At 34.2% G+C, this 15000-nt stretch overlaps 1 protein-coding gene across 4 annotated transcripts in view; it reads right to left on the bottom strand.

Moving 5' to 3' along the window:
• LOC137625266 (putative neural-cadherin 2) overlaps positions 1 to 15000 on the bottom strand; it is a 552558-nt gene that overhangs the window by 454796 nt on the left and 82762 nt on the right. For 3 of the 4 annotated variants that reach the window (XM_068356061.1, XM_068356060.1, XM_068356063.1), the window contains exon 1: positions 2499 to 2565. The exons of the other annotated variant lie outside the window; for it this stretch is intronic. In XM_068356061.1, the coding sequence (XP_068212162.1) occupies positions 2499 to 2501 (3 nt within the window). In that variant the 5' untranslated portion in view covers positions 2502 to 2565. Of the gene's footprint in view, positions 1 to 2498; positions 2566 to 15000 lie in introns of those variants that run through there. 4 annotated transcript variants of the gene reach the window in all.

Raw genomic sequence — 15000 nt, forward strand, 5'->3', positions numbered from 1 at the left:
AGAGTACTGTATAGTGTTACTTTTCCAATGGCATGAATTCTAATATAAACAATGTTGTTCAGTCAGCAGAACCGAATCAAGGATAATATAGAAGGAATTAGCTCAAATAATGCCTAAGATATCTAGCCTAACCTAAAAGTGGTGTTGGCCTAACCTAAAAGTGGTGTTGGCCTAACCTAACAGTGCTGTTGGCCTAACCTGGCATTGGGATGTGCCACACTGAAGACCAAAACTATCAGTAATTCTCATATAAAAATGGCTTCCAAGGCAGCAGGATCTAACTAGTAACAGCCTATTATCAACTAGAACTAATGTTACCTGCACTCTAGTCTAATGTAAGCTTTAGGAATTACCGGACCTGTAAAATGAATGTGTTATTCTGAAGAAAGAGTTGTACATAGGGTGTCCTACCATTTAGGTTAGGCTTAAGTTTCCTTATGCCTGCTCATTTGAGTATTGTAGGCCCCAATATCACTTAAAAGTGATTACTGCCCATTCATTACCATTTTACCTAGTATCTAATACACATATATGAATAAACTTGTCATAGATATATAACTAATCAAATTAGGTTTCCATCTCTTGTCTCAAAATAATCGTCTCTTGCTGATGGAAGGACAAATGTCACTCAAAAAATAATTTGGTAATTAGTCCCCTTGTGAATGTATTTTACAAGGGATCACAGGACAAATTTCTTATATAATACTAGATTAAGGTAGCCAGTATTCCTAGTTGCTTTAAATTTACAAGTCTGGAGCTGCTGTTTCTTAATATATTTCAATTTTATCGCCTGAATAAGCTACTGTTATAATTTTGAACTGTCAAGTTTTCTAGCAAATTCATTAAAACATCTACACTAAGCCTAGTACTCTAGACTACTCTTTTAGACCCTTGATACTATTAACAATCTACAGGATAAAATAGACAGATGGAGACATCTCTCAAAAAGGAGTTCAATCTATTTTGAAATTTAGGGTAAATTCCTCTATTTTGATATTTGATTATGTTGAAAATGCTCTCTGTTAAGTAATAAATATCCCCAAAATAATGACCCATATGATAGACAGGTACAGCTCATCCATGTACCGCTTGCCGGAACAGAGGAGCAATGAGATAATGTCTATTTGCAAGAAAAGCAAGTCACGGCTGAGTAAAAACCATTTGAGGAACGCGATATATATTGTAGGTAACTATGATACTTTATTAGTGACCGACGAAGGTGGAACGTGCAGCACTCGTACATCCATGTACCGCTCCCCGAACAGAGGAGCAATGTGGTAATGTTAATTTGCGAGCGAAGCGAGCCATGACCGAGCAAAATTCATGTGAGGAATGTGATTTATATTGTAGGTAACTACGATATCGTGTGCGCAGAAAATCCATGTAGGCCTACGGCTTGCCAGAACAGAGCAGGAATGAGACAATGTTTATTTGCGTGCGATGCCACCTATGGCAGAACGTGAAACAGCTGGGGGCATGATATGAATTATAGGTGATTATGATACTTTAATTTCACACCAATTACATGTACCATATATTTTTCCAACTGGTTACCTTGTGGTTATTAATTTTTGACCATTCCTATTGCTGAAAATCATTGGCACTTGGTGATGCTCCACCCAAAACCCCGGTTTTCTCACTGCTATCCCCCATAATTGTTTATATATTGAGGGATATGGGTTAAAAAACTTATGAATGGATGATTTGCCTCAATATTCTTGGTCAGAAATGGTTAAAAAGCAATACAGTACAGCAAGTAGGACAAATATATGGATGATATACTTGGCTAGAAATTAAAGCATCATATATTTAACAAAAATGATTGACCTAATTTTCTCTTAAAGACGTAACAAACAATCAGTAATCATGTTTTATAAGATGACAATGTTGACTGTTTATTAAAGTTACAGGGAAATTACGGGGATAGGTAGGCTACTAACCTAAAGTAACCCCTATCTAAACAGACGTAAATCTCCTTCTCTCCTTTAACCAATCAAGCCTTTTACAATAGCACACTGATGTAGGGTTCTAGCACAATTTAATGATTAAAGTAAATGATTTGTAACATCACAGCGGAGTATTTAAGGGATAATTTGCTTGCATTAACGATTTTGTAAATAAAAATAGTCATTCCTATTCGAACACAATTTGAAATCACATATAGCCAACCATTATTCCTACCTAGCCTAGGCTGGATCATATTTGCCAATAAACAATTTGGGCTAAATACAATACATACATTTGGAGATTTTGCATACCCTTGGCACTCACAGGCATGTGAGCACTCTGACTTCTGGAATTACAGGGCAACGATGCTTCTTGAATATCTTAACGCCAATTGAAATAGGAACACAAACTAGCACTACAAGGCTTGGTTAAATATTCAGAATCCATGCCAGATTGTCAAGTATTGTAAGCATGCATTTACAATCGATCTTTATTGATCATTATTAAGTGAACTTCAGAATACATCAATGGCAAATATATGTAAAACATACCATTGCTCAGTCTGTCTTCTTTGTTTACAAATCTCTTGGAAGTCAGGGTTAATTGTCTCCATCTTTATTAGTGACGTCATAGAGTAATGACGTAATTTGTAGACTAATTTTACTTCTTTCATAGAAAACGGTTTATTTATATCTTTGGGCAGACTAAAGAATGAGTATCTGTGAGTCTTGATTAGGAAATATTTGCGTATATACAAACTAGTATTCTATTAACATACTAACATAAACAATGTGCCATGTAGTTGGAGAAACACATTATATAAACTAATAAAATAATACGAAAGACGATAATAACACTAATGACGTGGCATATCGCTATTTTGAAGTGTAAATAACTTTTCATAGATGAAGACCATATAAATAATTAACTGAGGACTATGATAATTCCTTGGAGTTTCCCTTCTAATTAACAAAATACTACGAAAGATGATAATAACATTCAAATAATATGATGTGGCAAGGTGCTATTTTGAAGTGTAAATAAGTTTTCATAGATGAAAACCATATAAATAGTTAACTAAGGACTATGCTCATTTCTAAGAGTTCCCCTTCTAACTAAGAAAACGACAACATTGAACAAATCTGTGCACATCACAGCATCCGGCAACATACCCTCAGGAGATGAATTGCACAGTGTCTTCGTCGATGGCAAAGCTGGATCTGCTTCCGTTGCTGTATACTCCGTCACCTGTGAGACTGTATTGTAGGTGGCCATATTGCCCGCCGTCCAAGTCAGTCGCTGTCACCTGCTGGAGAGGTTAATTAAGAGAATTTTTATATGGATGTTGAGAATCTGCTATGTGTGGGAGAGAGAAGTGAAGAGTGAAGGAACTTCGGTTAATTAAGAGAATTGTTAGATGGATGCTGAGAATCTGCAATGAGTGTGAGATAGAAGGGAAAAGTGAAGGAACTTCAGTTGATTAAGAGAATTGTTAGATGGATGCTGAGTCTCTGCAATGAGTGGGAGACAGAAGGGAAAAGTGAAGGAACTTCAGTTGATTAAGAGAATTGTTAGATGGATGCTGAGTCTCTGCAATGAGTGGGAGACAGAAGGGAAAAGTGAAGGAACTTCAGTTGATTAAGAGAATTGTTAGATGGATGCCTGAGTCTCTGCAATGAGTGGGAGACAGAAGGGAAGAAAAAAGGGACTTCAGTTAATTAAGAGAGATGTTAGATAGATGCTGAGTCTCTGCAAGGAATGGAAGACAGAAGTTCCATATATGTAAAAAAGAGAGAAGGAACTTCATTTAATTAAGAGAGATAGATGGATGCTGGGCCTCTGCAATGAATGGGAGACAGAAGGGAAGAAATAAGAAACTTCAGTTAATTAAGAGAGATGTTAGATGGATGCTGAGTCTCTGCAATGAGTGGGAGACAGAAGGGAAAAGTGAAGGAACTTCAGTTGATTAAGAGAATTGTTAGATGGATGCTAGAGTCTCTGCAATGAGTGGGAGACAGAAGGGAAAAGTGAAGGAACTTCAGTTGATTAAGAGAATTGTTAGATGGATGCTGAGTCTCTGCAATGAGTGGGAGACAGAAGGGAAGAAAAAAGGGACTTCAGTTAATTAAGAGAGATGTTAGATAGATGCTGAGTCTCTGCAAAGAATGGAAGACAGAAGTTCCATATATGTAAAAAAGAGAGAAGGAACTTCATTTAATTAAGAGAGATAGATGGATGCTGGCCTCTGCAATGAATGGGAGACAGAAGGGAAGAAATAAGAAACTTCAGTTAATTAAGAGAGATGTTAGGATGGATGCTGAGTCTCTGCAAGGAATGGGAGACTGAAGTTCTATGAATGAAGTGAAGGGAGAAGGAACTTCAAAGGAACTTTAGTGTGGAGTTGAGTTAAAGAAGTTCTCTATCAGTTATATGTTTGAAAGGCAAAGTTAGACAAACAAACTTCTGTTTTTCGATTAATCGTCTTCTGTAGATTTCACTGAACTGTTCGCTTGTTGATGTAATAAGTCAGAGAGAAGTTCAACGTAGAAGAAGAGAAAGAAGTTACTAGAAGTTCTATAGAAAGTCGATATATAGGGTAAAAAATTAGTTTGTTGTTAAAAGGTGAAGCAGTTGTTCAATAGTTGCTTACATGGAAGCGAAGATCAGAGTTATAAAGTATAACTTAATTTAGTGATATTGGACATAAATAAGTATATTAATCTTTTATTCATAAGATAATAATTTTGGTTTCCCGTAACCTATTATGGATCATCTTAATATAAACTTTTGCATTATAAGATAATTGATTATCTTCCTTTTCAAATTTACTTTATTTCAAAATCATTGTTAAGCCTTGAAGCAATCGACCAAGATGTTCAATATTTACTCAATTCAATATAACATTTAGATCTGAAGACAAAAAAAAAGCTATTCATACGGAAAAGTGTCCTTTTCATTTTTTTATTTTGTTCTAAAATCTCTATATATTCTTACCAATTTATACATATGATTTATCCAGTTATGATTTAGTACCCAAAAAAATCCAAAAGCCCTGTGTTAAAGGAATTGAAGCCTGTAAACTATCCAGTTTTCAAAAATAAAAGAATAAAAAATGGAAACCAATGTAGAATAGGTTCACGACTAAAAGTTCACATTTCTGCCAAAAGCTTTCTTGCAACACGCAAGGGATTCTAGTCTTCAGAAAACAAATGTCCTTAAAATTGGAAGTACCTAAAATTCGGTACAGATCTTTAAAATTTGTTTTTTTGTTTTAAGGCGGCTCATGAATGGCAGAGGCAAGGGACAGTGGCATTGGCCTAGCAAGCAGGACCATGCCCTAGAGACTGACCATATATCATATGATCAGCACACAAGCCACCTCTCCACCAAAGCTAGGACCAGGGAGGGCCAGGCAATGGTTTCTGATAATTCTGTAGGTAGGACCTATAGGCTCCCCGTAAGTCCCCATCCTTAGTTTACAAGGATGGTGAGGTTGCAGCGACCAAAGGAACTAACGAGTTTGAGCGGTACTTGAACCCTAGTCTGCCGATCACCAAGCAGAGACGTTACCAATAAGGCCACAACAACCCATGGGGAAAAGATAAGAAAAACGAGGAAACAGCTAATACTCAAAGAGCAAATATTCTAGACATACGTCTTGAGAAATATACTTGACATATAATGCGTTATGAATAACAGGAATTGGAATATGTGTACTGGAATTGGAACATGGCAGTTCTTCTCAGGGGCACAAGGAGTCCATCCCAAAAAATTGAAATATTACGCTACAGTAAAATTACAAAATTTTTGGATTTCCAGCTCATGAAATGGAATTCTTAAAAAAAAGAAAAAAAGAGAGAAAAAAAATCACGTTGTAATTACCCATCTCTCAGTGACTACTTTCCTTTTGGTAAGGGTAGAAGAGATGCTTTAGCTAAGGTATGCAGCTCTTCTTGGAGAAGGAGACTCCAAAATCAAACTCTTGTTCTCTAGTCTTGGGTAGTGCCATAGCCTCTGTAAAATGGCCTTCCACTGTCTTGGGTTAGAGTTCTCTTACTTGAGGGTACAGTCGGGCACACTATTTTATATTATTTCTCTGCCTCTTATTTTTTTATAGGTTATATATGAAAAGATTTACTTACAGTGTTGTTACCATAGTTAAAATATTTATTTCAATTGATCATTACTTCTCTTGTAGTTTATATATTTCTTTGCTTCCTTTCCTCACTGTGCTATTTTCCCTGTAAGACCCCTTGGCTTATAGCATCCTGCTTTTCCAATATGGGTTGTAGATTAGCTAGTAATAAAACTGCAATAATAGGGGTCGCTTAGGTGTAATGTTAATACCAAAAAAAAAAAAAACGGTTAAAAATTAGCTAATTTTCGCAATATGCGTTATGAATTATTAATAACAAATTATCGTTTGGCGCTGTTGTTAAACAGAATAAGCTTGTCTTATAACAGTGCATATATTACCTTTGTAAAGGGAAAATGTTTAAAAACTTTAATTTTCCAATATTTAATTTTAATATTTTGCGATATAAATAACACATAAACAATGCAATTTTTTTTCTCTCTCTCATTCTATAATATGTATATATATAATATATATATATATATATACGCTGTTACACAGTAATGCTTCTGTTATCGTATGTTTCATATTATTTTTTTAACTTTTGTGACGTTGATGCTCTTAACTGCTTGTATATAACCTCGTTTTCTGTTGAATAAACCTCACTTGCATTCACCTTGCCTCTTTGCTAGAACCTAAAAGTTACGTTGTCACAGTATATATATATATAATATATATATTGTTGTGTGTGTGTGTGTGTGTGTGTGTGTAAGTGTGTTCCATGTACACATCATTCTTGAAAACAAATGAATTTCAAAACGATAAATATTCATTGGCTTGTACATACTGCTTTATTCTGAAAACATCTTTTTTGAGCAAATATAAAAAATATTTCAATAAAAAACACCATTGAAAAAAAAAGTGTATTAATTATCACTGCCAGCAAATTTTAATCTAGGACATATAATGAATAGTCACCCACAAGAAAAATAATATCCATCTAAGGATTTTTCAAATTACTTGCGCACTAATCAGAAAACTTCCAGGAAATATTTACATCCTTAGGAAAGAGAAATATGAAAATATGAAATCACTTGAAAGTCAGGATTATGAATAAAAGTAAGATTCGCGAAACGATATCATCTTGGAAAAGAAATACGAGGTTTTTATCACTGATGTCTGTGTGGAGGAAATATGTCAGACAAGATTAATAAATGCCAGTCTTTGGTGAAATGAATTGCTCTTATATAAAGTCTTGAGATATATAACAATTTTTACTATTACTTTTCATATATTGTTTATTTTCTTATTACATTTCCTCACTGGGTTATTTTTCATGTTGGAGCCCCCTTGGCTTGTAGCATCCTATACTTTTACAACTAGGGTTGTAGCTTAGCTTGTAATAATAATAATAATAATAATAATAAATAATAATAATAATAATAATAATAATAATAATAATAATAATACTACTACTACTACTAATAATAATAATAATAATAATAATATCCATCTGTGCTAAAAAATTGTCAAAATCGATCGAATAGTTTTGACGTAATCCTGTCCAATTGACAGACAGATAAATAAATAAATAAAAAAAAATATATACTCGATTTTATGACCTCGCCGTAGGTAATAATAATATTAATAATAATGATAATAATAATAATAATAATAATAATAATAATAATAATAATAATAATAATAATAATAATAATAATAATAATACAACTAGAAATTTCTGTATGAATCTAAGTTTATCATGAACTAATGAAAAACCTATTAAAATGAGTTATTTGAGACAAAACGTTTAATGGTAAACTTCGGCAACCTACAATATGAAATAAATTTATTTGTTGATGATGGCAACGATGGATATATTATTCTAGATAGAGAATAAAAAAACTTAATAAAAAAAGATATATAAATTATTTCCATGATGCTATTCTCAATTGCTTGAATTTGTCTGCAGTGTGTGTGTGTGTGTGTGTGTGTGTGTGTGTGCAAAACTCTCCCCACGTAAACTCTGTGTACACAAGATAAATTGGGAACACAGGATGAGAATTTATATGAACAATTGAAAAAGAACCAATTTATAAAAATCTTCCATAAACAAAATCTAGTTTTTTTTTTTTTTTGGCTGGAATTTATTGAAGCAAAAAAAATCTGTATAATTGCTTTAAACAATAATAGTGAAGAGGAAGATTGGAGTTATGAACTCTGGAAATATAATGATAGTTGGGAGGTGGATTTTTTTTCTGCATTGTTAAGGTTAATTGAGTTTGAATTTGATTTAGAGAACGCCTCTCTCTCTATCTCTCTCTCTCTCACTCCCCCTCTCTCACTGTATATATATACACACACATATATATATACATATATATATATATATATATATATGTATATATATACATACATATATATATATATATATATAGGTATATATATATATATATACATATATATATATATATATATATATATATTTATATATATATATATATATATATTTATATTTGTGTGTATATATATATATAAATTATATATATATATATATATATATACATATATATACATATATATATACATATATATATATATATATATATATATATATAAAAGACTCATGTCAATATTCTCATGAAAATACCTCGAGACCCAGCCATGAATGATGCAGGTATGCAAACTGGCTCATATTTCACGAGAGGCGTCTATCAGTTGATACAAATTGGAAGTCGGGTGAGAGAAAAGGAAAAAAAAATATTCCATGCATCTAAAATCAACAACTCTTATCGGACCCTTTTTTTTTTGAAAGGCCATTACACGATGGAGAGGTAAAAAAAAACAAAAACAAAATAGGAAAAAAAAAATCAATTTAACGTTAAAAGTTCTTTGAGTGATTAATGATTGCTATCAAGTTAACGACTGTGGTTAATGTTTATAGCCGACGGGGAATTCGTAAACTCTGCGTTGGGAGAGGTCAAGGCATTTTCGGAATATTCCTAAAAAAAAAAGAAAAAAAAAATTAGGTCGGCCAATGAGGATAGTTATATAAGATTTAAGGATTTATACCATATAACACGACGTTAAGGTCGGAGGGGGGGGGGGGGGGGGGGACATTCTCTGGTTGTTGTGGTAGTCTATTGGAAACGTCCCTGCCTGGTAATATATTGGCCGGGAGTTCAAGACCCGCTCAAGCTCGATAGTTTCTAGTAGTGTCTGTAACCTCACTATCCTTGCGAGCTAGGGATGAGGGGTTTCGTGGAGCCATTAGGTCTATCTGCTGAGTCATCAGCAGCCATTGCCTGGCCCTCCTTGGTCCTAAAGTGATGGAGAGGGAAGGTGTTGGGCGCCGATCATATGTATATATGTTGAGTCTCTAGGACATTTTCCAGTCCTTTGCCTCTACCATTCAAGAGTGACTTTTAAACAAAGGTTGGAAAGCTATATGGAAGAAAACCTGGAAAGGAGATATATATATATATATATATATATATATATATAATATCATCACCATTATTATTATTATTATTATTATTATTATTATTATTATTATTATTATTATTATTAGCTAAGCTACAACCCTAGTTGGAAAAACAGGATGTCCTAAGCCCAAGGGCTCCAACAGGGAAAAGCCCAGTGAGGAAAGGATATAAGGAAATAGATATACTATATGAGAAGTAATGAACAATTAAAATAGAATATTTTAAGAACAGTAACAAAATTAAAACATATCTTTCATTCATAAACTATAAAAAGTCTTATGTCAGCCTGTTCAACATAAAAACATTTGCTGCAAGTTTGAACTTTTGAAGTTCTACCGATTTACTACCCGATTAGGAAGAACAATCCAAAACTTGGTCACAGCTGGAATAAAACTTCTAGAATACTGTGTAGTATTGAGCCTCATGATGGAGAAGGCTTGACTACCAGAATTAACTGCACATCTAGTATTACGAACAAGATGGAACTGTCCGGGAAGATCTGAATGTAAAGTATGGTCATAGTTATGAAAAATCTCATGCAACATGCATAAACCGTTATTAATCCACTGTAGAACAAAAGGCCTCAGACATGACCCTACAATTGCGTCTCTTTATGGTCTTTCTGTGCCAGTCCACGCACGCAAACTTACTTAGTTCGTCAATCCATCGTCTTCTCTTCCTTCCCCTGCTTCTTTTACAATATCTAGAGACCAATTCTGTTAGTATTAATGTCCATCTGTTATCTGTCAATCTTAATGTATGTCCTGGCCATGTCTATTTCTTTTTCTTACATGTTGCTAAAAAATCCATGTTGCTCTTTTCTCTCCCTTGGTGTTATTTCCATCATTATTCATTCCATAGCTCTTCAAGTTGTAACTAAATTATGTTCTAAGGCTTTAGTAAGGCTCCAAGTTTCCAGTCATACTCAGCTCTCCCCGTCCCGTGGGTAGAGGGAAAGGACGTAGTCCCTGGGGAGAGGGGCTGCGATTGCGTGTTTGCGCATATCTATCTAAATATGTAGCCATTGCGTACACTAGTGTTTGTTTACATATATGTATATATATGTATATATATATATATATATATATATATCTTATATGTATATTAAATATACATACATACATATTTACACACACACATATATATATATATATATATATACATATATATATATATATATATCATCTCCTCCTACGCCTATTGACGCAAAGGGCCTCGGTTAGACTTCACCAGGCGTCTGTAATTGAGATTTTAAATCAATATATATATAAATATATATATATATATATATATATGCTAACGTTTGAATGAATACAATTTTAATAGCATCCACACCCTAGGAAAAAGTCTATACCTCAACACTATCCAAATCGTCTTTTAACTCGATACCACTCCACCCCCTCACAAGCAAGACCGTGTAGGACACACCATCTTTTACATTATCACGGCCTCGTTCAGCACCAAGTCTCCCATCCTTCAAATCACTACTTCAAACAGCTTTCAGCGATGCTATTATACGTCATGAACATACACCAAGCGAGATAATCCACTTGTGGGTGAAAGGCGATGCTGCTCTGACAGTCTATCGTGAGATTCTTGAAGCGTTTGATGTTGTGGCAGATTCTGCGTTCAATTGCCTTAACGGATTCGCTGCGAAAATATGCAAAAGAAGATTTTTTTTCCTCTCTCTCTCTCTCTCTCTCTCTCTCTCTCTCTCTCTCATATATATATATATATATATATAAACCTGATTTCTCTCCGAAAACACTTAAGATTCTTCGTAATGGGAGATAATGACTATCTCTCTCTCTCTCTCTCTCTCTCTCTCTCTCTCTCTCTCATACAAATCTGACTTCTCATCCAACGCACATTAAGATGCTTCGTAATGAGAGATAGTGACTGGATCTCTCTCTCTCTCTCTCTCTCTCTCTCTCACTCTCTCTCTCTCTCTCTCGGAACTTCTTCAGCTAGTTCGTCCCTGAAGGCTGTTAACCTCCCGGAACTGCGAGCTGAAATACCCTGAATGGGTCTTTGACTGAGAGGATAATTCCCCACGGGGTATTTCTGAAAATAAACCCTTGTCCTACTCCACCCAAAATCCCCCCTATTCCCCTCCCCTCCACTCCCCCAGCTCATCCAAACCCCTCCTCTTTTCTCAGAGGGCCAATTTGCTTAAAGGCCCGTTGCCATGAACGGCTGCCTAGACAAAGAGGGAAGTGCTGGAGTGCCGGGACCCCGAAAGGTATCAGAGGTTATTTACACGCACGAAAACTCGATTAGGAGTCTGAAATAAAACGACGGTGCCACATAACGAAGGCTGTATTTTCTCGTGATCGCGTGCAATCAAGAAGGGGGGGGGGGGGGGTTGTGCCAAATTTGGGATTATGTGTGAATAATGTTTATGAATTATTTCTGGATTTAAAAACATTGTATTCTTATTCCTAAATACGGTATAATTTAATGAGATGTACATCTTTCACGTGATCATGTGCATTTAGGAAAGGAGGGAGGGGAGTGGCTTTGTACCAAAATTTGGGATTATGTGTGAATAATGTTTAGAAATTATTTCTGGATTTAAAAACATTATATTCATAATCCTATTTAGTATATAATGTTATGTTGATCTTTTACGTGATCGTGTGCAATCAAGAAGAAGGGGGGGGGGTAGAGGTTTCGTGTCAAAATTTGGGAATATGTGTGAATAACGTTTAGGAATTATTTCTGGATTTAAAAACATTGTATTCATACTCCTAAATACAATACAATTTAATTTGATGTACATCTTTCACGTGATCGTGTACAAGTGTACATTAAAGAAGGAAGGGGTGGGGGGAGTAGAGGCTTTGTGACAAAATTTGGGGTTATGCATGAATAGTGTAGAAATTATTTTTGGATTCCAAAACATTATATTGCTAATTAAACTTAGATGTTATGTACATGCATCTGTTATTTACCTCAGAAAGGTGTTATTTCTAGATTTAAAAAGCATATATTCATGAACATATGTTCAATTAGTTCGTTATGCATGTTCTAAAAGATTTTTTTATAATTTTGACCATCCTATACATTCAGATCTTCCCAGACAGTTCCATCCTGGTCGTAATACTAATTATGCAGTTAATTCTAATAGTCAGGCCTTCTCCATCATGAGGCTCAATACTACAAAGTATTCTAGAAGTTTTATTCCAGCTTTAATCAAGCTGTGGAATGATCTTCCTAATCGGGTAGTTGAATCGGTAAAACTTCAAAAGCTCAAACTTGCAGAAAATGTTTTAGGTTGAACAGGCTGACATAAGTCTTTTTGTAGTCTATTTATAAAATATCTCTTTTGCCGTTACTGTTTTTAAAACATATCCTTTAATTATTCATTATTTCTCAGATCGTTTATCTATTTCCCTATTTCCTTTCCTCATTGGGGTATTTTTCCCTGTTGGAGCTCTTGGGCTTATATCATCTTGCTTTTTCTAATAGGGTTGTAGCTTAGCTTTTAATAATAATAATAATAATAATAATAATAATAATAATAATAATAATAATAATAATAGTATACAGTACCATGATTTGGTTATTAACCACAGAAGGCTATTTTCATACTTAGCACATGTGCTATGATGGGGCTTGCTAAATTTTGATTTCTTTATCAGTAAAGAAAAACTAACTACTATATTTGAAGCTAAGCTTATACTAATAAGGACTTAAACTTTGAAGAAAAAACTGAGCCTTTCACCAAAATTAACATGTGCACTATTGGGTATATTCACATCTCAATATATATATATATATATATATATATATATATTGAGGTACAAATTTTCTGAGGGAACACAGAAGAAAAAAGAGAGCTCCACCTACCGTGAGTATAGTCTTTGGCAGATGTCTATCGTCCTCTTCTGTGATCTGCGTTTCGTGAAGCGCCCTTGGGAAGAGGGGGGCGTGGTCGTTGTCATCCAGGACTCTAATGTCAATCTTGGCTTCGCTGGTCGCATCCCCGGCTCTTACTTCCACCACCAGGTGATACTGGAGGAATTTAAAGAAAGGGAAAGTTGAGTTTAAGGGAATTTCAAGAAAGGGAAAGTTGAGTTCAAGGAATTTCAAGAAAGGGAAAGTTGAGTTCAAGGAATTTTAGTAAAGGGAAAGTTGAGTTCAAGGAATTTCAAGAAAGGGAAAGTTGAGTTCAAGGTCTTAGACCGTCAGGTGACAATAAAATAATTTCAAGAAAGGGAAAGTTGAGCTTTAGGAATTTCAAGAAAGGGAAAGTTGAGTTCAAGGAATTTCACGAAAGGGAAAGTTGAGTTCAAGGAATTTCACGAAAGGGAAAGTTGAGTTCAAGGAATTTCAAGAAAGGGAAAGTTGAGTTCAAGGTCTTAGACCGTCAGATGATACTGAGGGAATTTCATGGTCTAAGACCGTCAAGTAATACTGCGGGAATTTCAAGAAAACGAAAGTTGGATTTCAAGCTCTTCGAACACCAGGTGATACTATGGGATTTAAAGATAGGGAAAGATGAACTATACTGAGGGAATTTATAGAGAAATGGAAACTTGACTTCACTGTCTTTGAATACCAGATGATACTAAGGGAATTTAAATAAAGGGGAAGTTGAATTCATGGTTTTCAACTATCAGGTGATAATAAGGGATTTTAGAAAGGGGATATTTGCATTCGTGGTTTTCAAACACCCGGTGATACTAAGGGAATTTAGAAAAGGATAGTTGAATTCATGATTTTCTACTATCAGGCGATGCTGAGCGAATTTAAAAGTAGAGAAAGTTGAATTAATAGTGAAATGGGATTTAAAAGAACAGTCGAGCTTTAATCAAACAAATGCTGGCAATCTAAACCGCACAGTTATGTTGTTGAAGAAGTTGGCTTTTGAAGAAACAATACTGGAATTCAAAGAAGGTATTAGATTAAAAAAAAAAAAAGTTATTGGAATTGGATTAAATAAAATTTCGCTGATTAGGAATTCAAAGAAAAGAAAGTTGCATCTATGATGAAAAATGCGAGTGACGCATGATAATGTGTAATCAAGGATGCAGTTTGAATTTACAAAAGTCTCATTGATAGTAAATGGTAGTATCTTGCAAAGATTACATGTGCATTAATGATAAAATTATTTATTGATATTCTATAGAGATTTAATGACCGAAGATACCTTCGCTTTGGAGAAGAAAGTTAAAATAATAGTGGAAAGAATTTTTAACTAGAATAGAAAATATTAACAAAGAATAATCTAAGATTCACAGAGGAATATGTTGTTCACAAAACATTCTGTTTCTGATAAAAGAAACTTTTCCGTTGGAATTTTTCAATCGTAAAATGTATTACTGACTAAGAATAAACATTTCTTTGGACATATAACTTTGCAAATACGAAATAGAATAAATAAATATTAATATGGAATGAAATGTTAATACAGTGACTGAAAAGGGATATTGTACAAATTTAGAATAAAAAACATAGATGCTAATGAGAAATAAAAGAGAAGTGGAG

The sequence above is a fragment of the Palaemon carinicauda genome, chromosome 32 (genome assembly GCF_036898095.1).
Source record: "Palaemon carinicauda isolate YSFRI2023 chromosome 32, ASM3689809v2, whole genome shotgun sequence".
NCBI classification, from domain to species: domain Eukaryota; kingdom Metazoa; phylum Arthropoda; class Malacostraca; order Decapoda; family Palaemonidae; genus Palaemon; species Palaemon carinicauda.